This window comes from Pelophylax lessonae (assembly GCF_965119305.1).
Source record: "Pelophylax lessonae genome assembly, chromosome: 4".
NCBI lineage: Eukaryota > Metazoa > Chordata > Amphibia > Anura > Ranidae > Pelophylax > Pelophylax lessonae.
Window position 1 is genome coordinate 356,089,206 of NC_138771.1, and position 16,746 is coordinate 356,105,951.

General features: G+C 44.9%; 1 protein-coding gene across 2 annotated transcripts in view; it reads left to right on the forward strand.

Moving 5' to 3' along the window:
* The window catches only part of KIF3A (kinesin family member 3A), a 237,622-nt gene that overhangs the window by 131,521 nt on the left and 89,355 nt on the right, over positions 1–16,746 (forward strand). The window contains exon 10 of one of the 2 annotated variants that reach the window (XM_082254247.1): positions 8,299–8,364. The exons of the other annotated variant lie outside the window; for it this stretch is intronic. Coding sequence (XP_082110373.1) covers positions 8,299–8,364 — 66 coding nt within the window. The remainder of the gene's footprint in view (positions 1–8,298; positions 8,365–16,746) is intronic. 2 annotated transcript variants of the gene reach the window in all.

Genomic DNA, 16,746 nt, shown 5'->3' on the forward strand with positions numbered 1-16,746 from the left:
GCACTATCTTTTCCCTGATAGGGTCAGCCTTTAGACCAATAATTGTCATTGGTTTAGTGTCTCAGACATTAACGGAATGGGCGAGATTGGTGCGCCAGGACCTGAAGGGGAAAGATATCCCCCAGGCAACATCTGATTTGATGGAACAGATTATACAAGGACTACAGTTTTTCTGTGACGCAGCCTTGGATGCTACCCCCCTATTAGGGCATGCATCTATGTCAGCGGTAATCCTCAGACGTGTGCTGTGGTTAAAATGCTGGTCAGCGGACCTAGGTTCCAAAAAGGCCTTGACAAATCTCCCCTTTCAGGGGAATCGCCTATTTGGGGCCACCCTAGATGAGATCATTAAGGATGCCACTGGGGGCAAAAGCACTTTTTTGCCACAGGCTGCTAAAGCTAAAGGACCTCGTAACAAGCGGGGACCTTTCTTTACCGCCCATAAAGGGTTCGTTCGCTCATCTGGAGCAAGCGGGAAGGGCAAGACTCCTCCAGGAGGGTTCAAGAAGGGCTGGTCGGACAGACAAAGGACCGACTCAGCCAAACCTGAAGCAAAGGATTACACAGCCTGAAGGTGCGCCCCCACCCGGCTTGAGGGTGGGGGGACGTCTTCACCGGTATTCAGGGCATTAGATCGAGCATCGACCACTGCTACCGGTGCAATTCTTCCCTTCCAACATCTAAGTACTACAGGGAGCGGTAGTTACCGTTCCCTTAACAGATCATTTTCTTTACCTTTTCCAAAGATTAGCCTCAGTTCCCCACAAGAATCGGATCCGGTTGAACAGACAGACCAAGGAGCCTCTAGCCGGGTGACTTCGGTCCCTGTGGTTCAACCAGGAGAAATCACCACTCCTGATAGGAATCAGGTGTCTGATAAATGTGTGGGAACAGAGAACGATCAGACTTTGTCGGATGGCCGGGACCAGATAGCTCTAGGGCAGCCTGGTTCGGATCCAGTCAGCGCCAGTTGTCCTGAAAATTCTAGGATGGCCTCTTCAAGCCGGTCTGGCCGACTTGGACATGCTAGTCGCGGACGTTCCTTGGGAACTTCTTCTCAGAGAGTGTCTGCGGTCTCAAGGACCGATCTTCCATCGTGCTTTACAGTCGCTGGTTTTAATGGCCTGGCCATTGAGACCCAGGTACTGAAGGACAGAGGTTTGTCAGCTTCAGTTATTCCTACTCTAATTAAGGCAAGGAAAGCGACTTCCAGCAAGGTCTATTATCGCACATGGAAGACTTATATCGCGTGGTGCGAATCGTTAGGAATTCCTCCACGTACCTATTCGGTGACCCGAATATTGGCCTTTCTGCAAAAGGGGGTTGAGCAGAAACTAGCCTTGAGCACCATCAAGGGTCAGGTTTCAGCATTATCAACCTTCTTTCAGAAGCCTTTGGCTACAAAATCCTTGGTGCGGAATTTCATCCAGGGGGTGCGGCACCTGGCTCCACCAGTCCGCGCGCCCTTACCGCCTTGGGATCTTAATTTGGTTTTGTCGGTTCTGCAGAAACCTCCCTTTGAAAACATCAGGGGGATTCCCTTGCTGACTTTATCCCAGAAGGTAGCCTTCTTAGTGGCTATCACTTCTGCACGCAGGGTGTCAGAATTGGCTGCATTGTCATGCCAGTCCCCATACTTAGTGATTCATAGGGATAAGGTAGTCCTTCATCCTAAGCCATCCTTTCTTCCAAAGGTGGTTTCAGACTTTCATCTGAATGAAGATATTGTACTACCTTCCTTGTGTCCTCAGCCCAATCATCATCGGGAACATGCGTTGCATTCCTTGGATGTGGTTCGGGCAATCAGGGTATATTTGAAAGCTACGGAATCGTTCCGTAAGACGGATTCACTTTTTGTGATCACGGATGGCCCCAGAAAGGGGTTGCCTGCATCTGCCGCGACTATCTCCAAATGGATTAGACAGACGGTGGTACAGGCTTATTCTATTAAGGGTCGGAGTCCTCCGTTCCCTTTTAGGGCGCACTCCACTCGAGCACTCAGTACCTCCTGGGCCTTCCGCCATCAGGCGTCAGTGGTCCAGGTATGTAAGGCGGCCACCTGGTCGTCGGTACATACCTTTACAAAATTTTATAAGATTGATGTGATGGCATCGGCGGATGCCTTATTTGGCCGCAAGGTTTTGCAGGCCGCAATTTGAGGAGACCGGTGGTCTACCTCAAGGGTTTTTTTCTGTTGGAATTTTCTGTTGAGTCTCATCTTTGATTGATGAGCATTGAAGACTTCTAGTTGGCACTGGTTGGGCCTTCTAGATTGGAATTAATTTCCATTTTCCCACCCCTCATTTGTGGTACTGCTTTGGGACGTCCCGAGTGTGTTGAATCAACGAGGACTACGTCTGTCAATGAGCGACAGAGAAAAATGGATTTTTGTAAGATCTTACCGTAAAATCCTTTTCTCTTAAGCTCATTGACAGACGTAGTACCCGCCCCTCTATTTTGAGTTGGGTTGGGTTAAATTCTCTAAACACTGCTTTGTGACATAACTGATTTGCTGTAGCAGAGAGAGAGAGAGGATATACCCTCTGTGACTGCCCCTAAGGTGTGGCCAGAGTGTTTTCTTTCCTGTCTAGTCCTACTCCTGTAGAGGGCAGCATAACCCGAGTGTGTTGAATCAACGAGGACTACGTCTGTCAATGAGCTTAAGAGAAAAGGATTTTACGGTAAGATCTTACAAAAATCCATTTTTTTCCCACCCCTCATGTCTACACTGCTATGGGACGTCCCCATTAGTGACGAATATGAAGAGGCGGCGACTGTCGGAGGACGTAAGAGAAAACGGAATTTTTGTAAAATCTTACCTGTAAAATTCCTTTCTCCGAGTCCTCTGACAGTCGCCGCCCCCGCCCCTCTTTTGTGGTTTGTTTATGTACTCTACTGCTATGCTACTGAAACTGAGTTGGAAATGCAGGAAGCAGGGAGGTATTGACTGAGGGGACCACCCCCTGGGGGTGGGATATGCTAAAAGCTTTGATATTAATATATTCTGTTGCCTAGCTACTCCTACGGAGCAAAGGTCAATAACCCCATTAGTGACGAATATGAAGAGGCAGCGACTTACAGGTAAGATTTTACAAAAATTCAGTTTTTGTTAGTACAGTTTTGGTTTATGAGCACCTGGAGAACCTAGAAAATGCATGGACATTGTGTTCATACTGGGAAATAAACCCAGGAGCCAAGAATTGAAGTACAGTACTCACCTTGCCATGGGAGGTTGGGAGGTTTCTGATTGTCTACCTTTAGCATTTTTAATGAACTGTTATACCCATTTTATTTATTTCATGTAGTACTTAAGAATGCCTTTTTAAATTAAGGTCATCAATGTGTACAATTCTTTACTATGCATAATCATTGTGCATGTTCCCAGGGGTTAAGCATTCTGAATTATGCTAATCCTTATAAACAGATGGGATTTTGTAGTTTAGTTGCAGAGAATGTTTAAAATATGCCCATGCTTGTGGCTGCTTATTGTCCATGTTGCCAGCTTGAACAGGAGGATAGTAGTGCTAGTAATATCCCTGAGCATGTACATAAGCTGTACAGAGATATTTTAACCCTGAGCTTGAACATAAGCTGTACAGAGATATTCTAAACCCAAAATTCACAAGATGCATTATGCATTTTCAAATATGGCAATATACTTGGACAAATGGAGGCAAATTACAAGGAAGAACTCGTATATACCAGTGTAACCCAATCTACTGGTATGAATGAGTCCTTCTAGGAAAAAATGTGAAAAGTCATGTAGTCTACATTTTGAGTGGATTATCCTACAGTTTGCAATCAGTCATTTGATGGGAAGTCCTTACTCAGACAAACACAAATCAATGCACATTAACATGCATTTAAAGCCAGCCTGAAAGTATACACTATACACACTCAACTGTACCAGAAAGATTACTTTTTACATTTTTTACCTTTTATTTGAAGGGCAAAAAGGGTCACTTCAATAATGTTTCTGCACGGCAGCATAGTGACGTGCAGTGCCATTTAGTCTACTGTGGGAAAAATGCAGCACACCTGTATTTCTCTTACGTCCTCTGACAATCGCCGCCCATCCATATTAGCCTTCACTAGTGGGTAATGGCGCCCTCTGCAGGAGCAAGCTAGGCAGTTTGACAGGTTAATAAAAAACTTTTTATACCTAGACACACCTCTAAGGGGCCATCCCTCAGCCATTATCCTGAACCAGATATCACTGTTCCTCAGTTTTATGCTGCCTAGCGTCAGGAGAGTAGGCTAGCTTTTCCTTGCTGGGACCTAGGGTCTCGGTTTCTTTGTTTTTTCCCCAAAATCTGTGTTAGAGCCGTCAGTGCCTCTGGGGTTTTTCACCATCAGGCTTCTGTGGCTCAGGTGTGCAAAGCGGCGACCTGGTTGTCTGTGCACACTTTCACAAAATTCTACAGAATTGATATACTGGCATCCTCGGATGCTTCCTTTGGCCGCAAAGTTTTGAGTGCGGCGGTTGTCTGAAGAGAGTGAGACATATTTTTGCTGTCTCTTCCTTGGGGTGTTTTTTGTTGTTTTGGGGTTGCTCCCATTTTTTGGGCTTGTTGCCCTGTGGGCCCAGGTTGTTTTCCGGCCCGCTTTTTTTCGTTACCTTTTAGGTTGGTTGTGTCTTCCCACCCCTCACACCTGCACTGCTTTGGGATATCCCACTAGTGAAGGCTAATATGAATGGGAGGCGACTGTCAGAGGACATAAGAGAAAATAGAATTTTTGTAAGAGTCCTCTGACAGTGGCCGCCCCCGCCCCTCTGGTTTTTGAATCCTGGGGTTATTGCCTTCTGGTACTGCTTGCTACAAACTGACGAACGGTGATATCTGGTTCAGGATAATGACTGAGGGATGGCCCCCTAGAGGTGTGTCTAGGTATAAAAAGTTTTTTATTAACCTATTAAACTGCCTAGTTTTCTCCTGCAGAGGGCGCCATTACCCACTAGTGAAGGCTAATATGGATGGGCGGCGACTGTCAGAGGAAGGTAAGTTCTTATAAAAATTCTATTTTTACGCACATCACGCCAGCATTGTGGTGTGAATTGGGCAGATAGAAAAAAAATTAATTTCTGTGTGCCCTTGAGGTGACTGATGTTTTATAGTGTGAACAAGCCTTTAAAAAAAGTCAAGTGTTGGAGGGGGGCCAAGTTACATGATAATTAGTTAAAAAAAGTAAAATAACTTTTTAGATTGTTTTGACATTTATAGATGGTATTGTAAAAAAAATATTTAGATTAAATAAGAACCGATGGAATACTCATTCAATTTATTATTATTTTTTGCCACTATTCCTTATGCACCAGCTGAAATCTCACAACAGGCTGATCAGAATGTATTTACGGGCTTTAAGTGGAATTCCAGTCAAATCCAACTAAGCCTAAATCTACTCCCACCCTCTTTCTAAGCCTATTCTATCTACACTGAAAAATAAATGATGTCCATACTTACCTATTCTGAAGCCACTCCAGTTCGGTCACATGCATTGGCTTCATTGCAGAGGAGAGACCGCGACAACGGCTGTAGAGCCTGGGTGATGACGTCACCCATAGGCTTACTATCGGGCAGTCGTTGGCTGTCCCTCCTCTGTGCTAAACCAGCACTGGAAACCCGTCATGTGACTAGACTGGAATTGCTTCAGAATAGGTAGGAATAGACATCTTTTCTTTTACAGGATAGATAAAATAATCTTAGATTGGGGGTGGGAGTAAGTTTAAGCTTAGTTAGATACTAATACAGGAGGGGCTAGAAGTCCTGTTTGCAAGCGAGACAATATATGTTATACACGGTAAAGGTGATTGATAAAAGTGTTTAGGCAGATCCAGACATCACGCATGCACCAGTTCCAGTGGAGAATGTGGGGGTATTACAAAAAGTGGTTGTATTGCTCAGAGGACACTGAGAGAATCTAATACGGGCATGCTTGGCCTATTTTTTTTTGGCTACAGCTATCATCACTTTTGAATCACCCAGCTACTAATGGCTACACAGACAAAACAGATTTGCAGGATGTAGAGGCGATCAGTTGCCACAATTAGAGCATTGTGCCACTAATAGTGAATAATCACTACTACTTGTTGCATTCTATTGTTGCTTATGTGTAAAAATAAGCAGCTGTAAAACAAAATTGCAGCATGAGCCCAGTCTAAAGCTGGGTGCACACTATACTTTTTTTTTTTTTTTTTTTCTCCCTAACAGCTGGATTGAACCAAAAAACTTAACAGATTCCAACTGAACTAGCTGAATTTTGATCCGTGTATACGTATACACTATATTACCAAAAGTATTTACACGCATATGAAATTTAATGACCTCTCAGTCTTAGGCTGTAGAGTTCAATGTTGAGTTGGCCCACCCTTTGCAGCAATAACGGCTTCAACTCTTCAGGGAAGGCTGTCCACAAGATTTAGGTATGTGTCTATGGGAATGTTTGACCATTTCTGTAGCGCATTTGTGAGGTCAGGCACTGGTGTTGGACGAAAAGACCTTGCTCACAGTCTGCACTCTAATTCATCCCAAAGGTGTTCTATTGGGTTGAGGTCAGGACTCTGTGGCGGCCAGTCACCCAAACTTACTCATCCATGTCTTTATGCACCTTGCTTTGTGCACTGATCCAAATCATTTGGTGGAGGGGGGATTATGGTGTGGGGTTGTTTTTCAAGGGTTGGGCTTGGCCCCTTAGTTCCAGTGAAGGGATCTCTTAAGGCGTCAGCATATCAAGACATTTTGGACAATTTTATGCTCCCAACTTTGTGGGAACAGTTTGGGGATGGCCCCTTTCTGTTAAAACATGACTATGCACCAGTGCACAATGCAAGGTGCATAAAGACATGGATCAGCGAGTTTGGGATGCAGGAACTTGATTGGCCTGCCCGGAGTCCTGAACGCAAGCTGATAGAACACCTTTGGGATGAATTAGAGCACAGACTGCGAGCCAGGCCTTCTTGTCGAACATCAGTGCCTGACCTCCCATTTGCACTTCTTGAAGAATGGTCAAACATTCCCATGGATACGCTCCTAAACCTTGTGGACAGCCTTCCCAGAAGAGAGTTGTTATAGCTGCAAAGGGTGGGCCAACTTAATATTGAACTCTACGGACTAAGACTGGGATGCTATTAAAGTTCATGTGCATGTAAAGGCAGATGTCTCAATACTTTTGGTAATATAGTGTATATGGCTTAAGACTGTCCATAGAAATTATTATTTTTCTTTTCGTTTACGGGCTGAAAACGAATGGATTCCCCCATTTACACATGTGAGGTGGAAGGGGGAATCCTCCCAACTGTGCAATGGTATTCTGGCAAGAGGACTCCTCCGCAGTCAGAATACACTGATCGGCAGCTGCACCCAATGGGTTGCAAGCAGCTGATTGAAGAAACCTTTGTTAGATAAACTTCTGTCGTGCAGGAACGGCCAAAGATGGGTTGAAGTTTGTCCGGTCCCTGCTGAATCAGCTGAATTTGAATCCATTTATGGGAAGCTTAGGCCCCTTTCACACTTGCAGATCATTTGCCAGTTTTTCAGACATCTGTGGATGGATTAAAAAAGAACATCAATACATCTCATATGGAAAAACAGATGTAAACAGATGATCATCGATTTAGATCAGTTTACACCTGCATCTCTATGGTCTGTTTTTGCATCTGTTTTTGCATTGGTAGTGGATGTAAAAACAAAACGGATGAGCAGCTGATGAAAAACTGTAAACTTCATCTGTTTTTCTTTGAAAAAACATGACTGAACTGATTAAATTGACGGTCCGCATGTGTGAAAGGAGCCTAACGGTTTTTGTAAAATTGTTTTTGTTTATTTGACTAGAGGTGCTCTTAAGATGCAAGTGACATAGGGGAAATTGTTAAAGCGGTATTAAACCTAAAACCAAAAATGTATTCCATTGTAGCTTACCAATCATTAGATGTGGTGGCCTCATCAGTTTTCTGGTGATCTGGCAAGTGACATGCTTCCTGTGTTAGTGTCCCCACTCGAGCACAGGGGACACAGCAAACAGCAGCATTGTCAGTCTGGGGGAAGGGGAGTGTTAAATGTACTAGCAAAAGCCATACTCACACGTTATCAGTTTTTTTTTTTTTTTTTTTTTTCTTTTTGGGATAACGGTTTGCATTAATAAAGAGGTAAAGATAATCTTTGTTTTAGTTCCAGTATGTGCAATTTGGTAAAATGCATACAGATGTTCAGGTTTTCAGTGTATATTTTCTGTGTTTGACATTTGTTTTCCCATGAATTATGTTCCATTATGTCTTTTGGGGCCATCTTTTTTTCTTTCTAGGCAGTAGCAGCAGTAGCAACTCAGACTCCACAGTGATAGAGAGACCAGTGGATAAGAAGTTACCTAGTGAGTGGCAGCTCCTGAGCTAATGCTTGAACATGCTCTGTATTCCCCATTCAGTTGCTGCACTGCTACCTGCTATTGAAGCAATATGGATGATGAAACCCCAACGCATGCTTTCATCTTTACTGCATTTCATTCTTTCACATTCCGGCAATTTGCAAATGCTCTGCTGTGGAATATTTTGCCCTGCCCTAAATAGCTATTCTTTGAGGAAGCAAATTTTTACTTACCATTTTTGTGTCTTTGTGATCTTGCTGCTCTATATTTACTGTAAAATATTCAGTGAAACAGAATGTATTAGTTTGCATCACCGTGGCTCAATGGTTAACACTTATGCTTTCCATCAGTGGGGTCCTTGGTTTGAAATTCAGCCAGGACACAGTCTGCCTGGAGGTTGCATGTTCTTCTTGTGTTTGTTTGGGTTACCTCTGGGTACTCTGGTTTTCTCCTACACGCCAGACATGCTGGTAGGTACAACGTAATTGGCACCTGTCTAAATTGGCCCCAGCATGTGTGTACAAATTGGTTATGCACACGTGTCATCATATTCTGCATGTTGGTCCTTAAACAATTTGTGGGGGTTGAGAAAAAACCTGATGATTACCTCGTAAAATGATTGCCAAGAAACGTCTATGGAAAAGGCCCTCAAGTATATCAGACATGCCCAGAGAACCAGCCTATAGAATAGGTGGATACAGCTGAACAAATATATACCTACATTGATTTATTTTGCTGACTATGTAGAAGCATGATAAAACATACTAACCTTACATACAAGCTGATCTAGGTATTATCTCCTATAAATGTATATACTACTGTGTTTCTCAGAACGTTTGTCATTCTTCTTTAAAACCTCTCTCGTTATCCATCAATCCAATGAATTCCTTTTCCAAATGTTCTGGTTATCAGGTGTACTCCTCTTCTAAACCCTTGTCTTATAATATGGCCTCACCTCTCTTCCAGACCTCTGTTATCCCTCCTCTGAACACAGTCAAATGCCCTTCTTACTTAATATTTTCTTTCCTTCTTCATAACCTTGGTAAATGGGTATTTGCACGTTTCCTCCTTGCACCTCAGCTTATATGCAAGTGAAACCTACATTAACGTAAGATCAACATATTATTCTGACATTATTTTATCAGTCGTTTATCAAACGGGCGGCAATTTAACTTATGAAAGGCATAATGATTGGATGAAAAGAATATAGAGGTTGACTAATAAATGACCGAATTTGCTTGATTTCCCCCATCAACACAGACAGTGTTGACAGGGGAATCCCTCCTGTGTAGCCATTGTGTCTACCCAGCTAGCAATAATCACTGTGTTCTCCCATCGGGGACGGCTTTGATCGATCAACTTGGGTACATTCAGCCTGCCCAAACCAGGTTTGACTCCCGGCCAGTTCCTGCTGAACCAGCCGAGATTCAAACCTTCTATGACCTGTTAAAAGCTGGCCATACATTTTAAACGTTTCTTTTTCAATATCCTTTTAGATTTACCTTCAACTATGTAATGCAAGGCCTGCCTGATTGCATACACATTTAAAGTGTTTAGGTTTGACCTGGTCTATTATACGGTTTTGGTAAATCTTAAGGAAAATTGTGCAAGAAAATTGTATAATGGTTTTGCTAGCCTAAAGGAGTGAGAATGTTGACTGACCTATTACTTGGGTTTGGGGAAGGCCATACATAGGATGATAGAAGAGTGGCTACGTTTTGGAGGAGGTCTAAAAAGAGGTTTGGGAAAAGGCAATGAGAAAGTAACTGGAGTTTGGAGGAAGAGGAGGGATATGGGGTAAGTTTGAAGGTGGTATTAGGGGTATGGATTTCAGAGTAGTGAGTTTTGGAGGATAAATTGAAAGATTTGGAAATCTACATGGTATTTGTTTGGTCCAGCAATAAATTCAATGTTAGAAAATGTAAAGTCCAACTTTAAGGACTGCCATATTTCTCAGTTCATGAAGTGGATGAAAATCCAAATTTTAAACTAGCTTATACTCTTTAGGTCCTTTTGTAGATGATCTTTTAGGAGGTCACATTATCCGTTGCAGAATAGCGATGCCTCTTAAATAACTTTAAACAGAAGACCTTAAAGCTGAACTCCAGGAGTAATTTGCATTGTATATTTAAGTTGGTAAAGCTTGACACAATGTAAGTATGCATTTCACATACTTGGTGGATTGCTGGGGGAACTGAAAATTACTGTTGTAGTAGAAGGTCCTATTCGGGTTCTGTGAAAATGGCTGCCCCATTGAACACAGAGGTTCACTCATGTGGCACCGTCACCATTCGCTGATTGGGCAAGGTGGAGAAGAGGGGTGGTAATGTCACAAACTTCACCTTGTCCAATCAGAGAACACCCTGTATTTAGTTAAAAAAAATACAAAGTGTTCAATGAATGATGGTGCAACCAAGCAAACAATTTCCTGTGGTCAGTATTTAGTTGGGAAGCTGAGCAGGATCTGGGGTATTGTGGCTATCCACTGTAGTAACACTAACTTCTACAGCGTTTTCCATTCCATATAAGCATACTTGCATTGTGTCGAGCACCAAAATAGGTGTGCAATATAAATAATTGCTGGAGTTCAGCTTTAACCATACATATAGTCTGAACACTGACACACTCATGTGACACAACAATGACTAAGAGCCTCAGTTACACAGTTTTTAACCACTTAAGCCCCGGAGGATTTTCCTGCTAAAAGACCAGGGGGTATTTTGCGATTCGGCACTGCGTGACTTTAACGGACAATTGCGCGGTTGTGCGACGCTGTACCTAAACGAATTTGACGTCCTTTTTTTCCCACAAACAGAGCTTTCTTTTGGTGGTATTTGATCACCTGTGCGATTTTTTTGATCACGCGCTATAAACAAAAAAAGAGCGACAATTTTGCAAAAATAACAATATTTTTCACATTTTTTTATATGAAATTCCCCCCCAAAAAAAAGTAAAAATCAAAATTTTTTAACATTTTTGGCCAATTTGTTTTATCCTACCTATGTTTGGTAAAAAAAATCGCAAAAAGCATATTTTGATTGGTTTGCGCAAAAGTTATCGCGTTTACTAACAAAGGGAAAGATTTTTGTCATTTTTGTTGTTTTTTTTTTTAACGCGTAATGGCGGCGATCTGCGATTTTTTTTGCGGTACTGCGACATTGCGGCGGACAGATCGGACCCTTGACTGACATTTTTGACACTTTTGGGGTTACCAGTGACATTACTACAGTAATCAGTGCTATACATATGCACTGTTACTGTAAAAATACACTGGCAGTGAAGGGGTTAACTTTATTTGGGAGGGAGGGGCTGTGTGTGTCCCTAGGGGCGTGATTCTTACTGTGATTGGCTGTGGCTCTAGCTGTAAGGACACTGATCAACGGATCTACATACTAGATCCGTGTAATCAGTGTCTTTACAGCGAGGAGAATGACAGGCAGCTTGTTTACACAAGCTGCCTGACATTCTCCCTCTTCCCCCGACGATCGCCGAGTGGCCGGCGGACATCGGGTCCGCTGGTCACACGCGCGGGGGGGTGCGTGACCGCGCGGGAGCGGGAGCGCGCCTCCGCGGGCGCGCACTCGCTCCCCAGACCCTCCCAGGCTAGTGACGTTAATTAACGTCACTCTGCCTGGCAGGGGCTGACCGCCGCAGTAAATCTACTTGCGGCGGTCGGCAAGCAGTTAAAGTGCATAGTATTTTGTGAATTAGTGTGTGAGTGGATGTAGTGTCTAAAGCTTGCCCCACAAATATTGTAGATTTTGTTGACCTGGCAGACTAAACCTGAAACGAAATGTTACTGTATGTGGCTAGGTCAATTTTGGTGTATTATAGAATATAAAGCACCCTATCCATAAAGGATATTGGGATTCATCCAGGAGTAATATAAATGCATAAATCAAATGCAAAATTCACCTTTCCATTATTCTCATGCATTTATAGGGTTTGCTTACATGGGTGCTTGTGCTGTTTTTTATATCTATTTATTTATGTTGGCTCACGTGTTTGTAAAGGATTTAAAAAACTGTTTAAACTTAAAATTAGATTTATGTGGAAATCTCTGCTTGCGTTTATTGCTGCTTTGGGCATGTATCAGATTTATGCCCCTAATTCTAATAAAAGAATTGCAGTGCAAACTACCTGGTATTTACGTAGATGCATGTGTGGGTATTAAAGATCACCCCCTTTGTCACAACACATACGCGTTTTGTGGGAGGCAAAGAGGTTAAGCAAATTGTAAGGATTACTCAAATGTAATAAGTGTTATATGTCTGGCGTTCAGCTTTAAATTGTGTGTCTGGCTGAATAAAATAAAAGTTATTAGTAAATCTCTGTGCAGTACATTCACTTTTCCCTATGTTTTATACAGTACCTTTTAAAAATGTTGCAAGTAACTCTGCTGGACTTCAGAACAACCCCCCCCCCCCCCCCATAGCATCTTTTATACAAGTACACATTTTTTTTTATTTACATTAGACTTGTAAATATTAACATGAATGCAGGCAGTAACCTCAAAATATCTTTTTAATACAATTATATAGTTAATTGCCTCTATTTAGTAAAGGGTATAACAGAAATGGCTTCAGTCCCCAGCCATCTTCACCAGCTTGTGACAAATAACTGGTCAAACTCACACTGCTCTGTCACTGGTACGCAACCATGACCCTCTCAACCTCACCCTGTACAAAGATTTTTCAGCTCGTGGGACCACAGTCAAGTGCCAGCAGAATGAGAAGAATCATCGCTGCGTTCGGTTAACTGAGAAAACTTCCCTTTATACCCCAAAGTTACTGCTGCCACCAGATATCTTTATTGTAAGATATCAAATGTTCACACTAATAATTATGACTTTTATAATAAAGGTTTGTAATACCCACTGTCCCCACAGACAGGATACTCCAGAGATTTATCATATAGTAGCGCTCTTCTTGGATTTTGTGTTAGAGCATGAGTGCATTAGAGACAATATTAACGCCTTAAAACATATTGTTTAACCACTTAAGCCCCGGAAGATTTTACCCCCTTCCTGACCAGGGTCTATTTTGCGATTCGGCACTGTGTGACTTTAACGGACAATTGCGCAGTTGTGCGACGCTGTACCTAAACAAATTTGACATCCTTTTTTTCCCCACAAACAGAGCTTTTTTTTTTTGTGGTATTTGATCACCTGTGCGATTTTCTCTTACGTCCTCCGACAGTCGCCGCCTCTTCATATTCGTCACAATGGGGCATTAGACTTTGCTCCGAAGGAGTAGCTAGGCAACAGAATATGTTAACATTAAAGCTTTTAACATATCCCACCCTCAAGGGGTGGTCCCCTCAGTCAATACCCTCCTACTTCCTGCAACCATATCACAGTTTCAATGTCTAGCTTGTCAGGAGTAGCTGGTTCTCTCTGTGCTGGGGCTTTGTGCCCCAGCCTCTTTCTTCTTTTTTGATTTTTTGTTTGAGTTTTCTCTCTCTCTTTACTTAGCTGTTCTTTTTGTCAGCATTAGTTAGTTCTTCTGACGAAGAGGATCATGCGGGCTGGGTCTCGGGCTGATCCCCCTGGTCGCAGGTCGTGGGTCAGTGGCTTCCCAGCCTGCCATCGAGCGTTCAGCCAGGTAACGCTCCTGGCACAGTGAACGACCCATCCCTGTTCGGTGCAGGGATGATTGGTGAGGTGGCTACCTCACTGGACGCTGTGCGGTTTCTTAACCCCCATTTTGTGCGTCTTGTATGCGACTCTCCCTGCCTCATGTGCAGCGGCTTGTTCGCCTGTGCGGGTCCCCCACACCATTGAGAGGTAAGTGTATCTATGTGGGGACCTGTCTGTCTGGGGGGGTGTCAGTCTGGGACTGTGTAACCTGCCTCTGTTCACACTGTTTGTCTCCCTATCACTCTGCTGCGGGCTGCAGGGGGGGGGGGGGGGAGCTGTGTGACACTGTCTCAGCCTTGTTCAGTGTGAGAAGCTGTGTGCTGTGGGGCATGTTTTGTGGCATGTTTGGGCACAATACAGCGATCGCTGCGGCGATCTGCCATGTTTTTTTATATGGATGGTGTTATGTGCATTACTGTACTGTAGGAGCGGCGGTTTCGGCGCCAAACGGCGCCATTTTGCCTGCACTCGCTCCGGACGCATGTTCTACATGCATGGTGGCCATTTTCTTGTAGCCTCCCATATGCTTTAATAGAGCGCCCTGGTCTCATCACTTCCTCTTCTCCTGGGTACACTGATCGAGGCAGCAGCAGCGGCGAGGGTCTCCTCAGGTTTTATCCTTCTGTTCTTGCTATATCCATTGCCTGTGTCAGTTTATTGTCCCTGTGGGGGTCTCATTGTGCTTGTGTGTGGTGCGGTGGGCTGCGCTCGCCGCGCTTGTTAAAGGGGCAGTTAACCCTTTCCGGCATATCATATTGGGGCAATGGATTCTCAGGAGGGCAAATTTCCTGCCACCTTGGTGGAAAGCCAGGGGACCGCTGTTTCCCCCCCAGGGGGGGATTTGGCCACTATTGTGGCCGGCCTTACTGCTCAGGTGCAGATGCTGGTGGCTGCTCAATCTACTAAAAGACCCAGAGTTTCTATTTCCTCTGATTCTGAGGGTGAAGGTGATGGGGCTGTTATGGCGGGGGTCTCCTTATCGGGGTCCCGCTCCTCCCTGGATCTAGTGGGGTCCGAGGTGGAGGCTGAGGTTGAGGGGGTTGATAATTCTCCCCCTGGCTCGCCTGAAGAGCTTGCAATCATGGATGACTTGATTGCTTCCATCAAACAAACGCTGCGTTTGCGGGATGAAGTGTGTCCCCCCCGCTGCCTTGGCGGCTTATGGGACGCAGAGAAAACGCAGGACGCCGCAGGTTTTTCCCTGCAATGATGATTTTCAGCGCACTGTTAAGGAACAATGGCGCAATTTACGCAAACCTTTTGCTGTGCCAAGTAGGTTCAAGCTGCGTTTTATCCTTTTTCGCCTTCCACTGATGAACGGTGGTGTGTACCACCCCCGGTGGATCACGCAATTGCGGTTTTGAACAAATCCACTGCGATTCCTGCAGAGGATTCCCCGGTGTTCCGTGATGCCACGGATAGAAGAATGGAGTCTCTTGCCCGTCATACTTATTCTGTTACGGGTTCTATGCTTAAAGCTCTGTTTGCCTCTCTCATGGCGGCCCAGGCTGTCGCAAGTTGGACGCAGATGCTTAGGCACGTCCTAGTGGCCGATTCGGCCTCGCCGGCGACCCTGGATATGGTGGATCAAATCCACCAGGGTGTCATGTATCTGTGTGATGCGGACTTGGACTTAGTCCCGTTGGCTGCATGTGTACACAGCGTGGCGGTGTTGTCTCGCCGCCTGGTTTGGTTGAAGTGTTGGTCGGTGGACCAATCTTCACGTAAGACCTTAGCCAATCTGCCTTATGATGGGTCTCGCCTTTTTGGGGAGTCCTTGGATGTGTTGATTAAGGGGATCACCGGAGGTAAGAGCACTCTCTTGCCCCATTTCCCCAAGGCTAAGGGGGCTTCTGGGAAGAAGCATGCTAATTTTCGGCCCCCTCAGGGGTCCTTTCGTGCCTTTCGGTCGCACTACAAGGGCAAACCGTTCAAGGGACAAGGCTCTCAAAAGAAGCCCTGGTCTGGGAAACAGAAGTCCGGTCAGTCCGGACCCGCTGCCCATAACAGTGCGGCCTGAAGGGGCGCCCTCACCCAGTTTTGGGGTGGGGGGACGCTTGCTCGGTTTTCTTCAACCCTGGTTGGCCCGCGTGCGGGACAGGTGGGTTCAGGAGATCGTTCGATCTGGTTACAAGATCGAGTTTCTCTCTCGGCCGGAGAGCAGATTTTTTCCCTCAAATCTCCAACTGTCTCCAGAGCGTTTACGGGACCTGCACCTGGCGGTGCGAGACCTGAGGGCTCAGGGAGTGGTAGTTCCGGTGCCTCATTGGGACAGATTTCGGGGGTTTTATTCCAATCTGTTCACCGTGCCCAGGAAGGAGGGCAAGGTTCGTCCGATTCTGGACTTGAAGGCTCTAAACCGCTCTGTGCGGGTTCGCAAGTTCCGCATGGAATCCCTGCGGTCGGTGGTGGCTGCCCTGGTTCCAGGGGAATTCATGGCCTCCATCGATTTGAAGGATGCGTATCTTCACATCCCCATTTTCGAGGGTCACCAGAGGTACCTTCGATTTGCCATTGCGGAGGATCACTACCAGTTCGTGGCGTTACCTTTTGGTCTCGCCTCGGCTCCGCGGGTTTTCACCAAGGTGCTTGCACCGGTTCTGGCATTATTGAGAGCCCAGGGCATCTCTGTCCTGGGGTATCTGGACGACATTCTGGTTTGGTCTGCGACCAGCCAGGGTCTGGAGAAGGACCTGTCTGTCACGTAGAGCTGCACGATTCTGGCCAAAATGAGAATCACGATTTTTTAG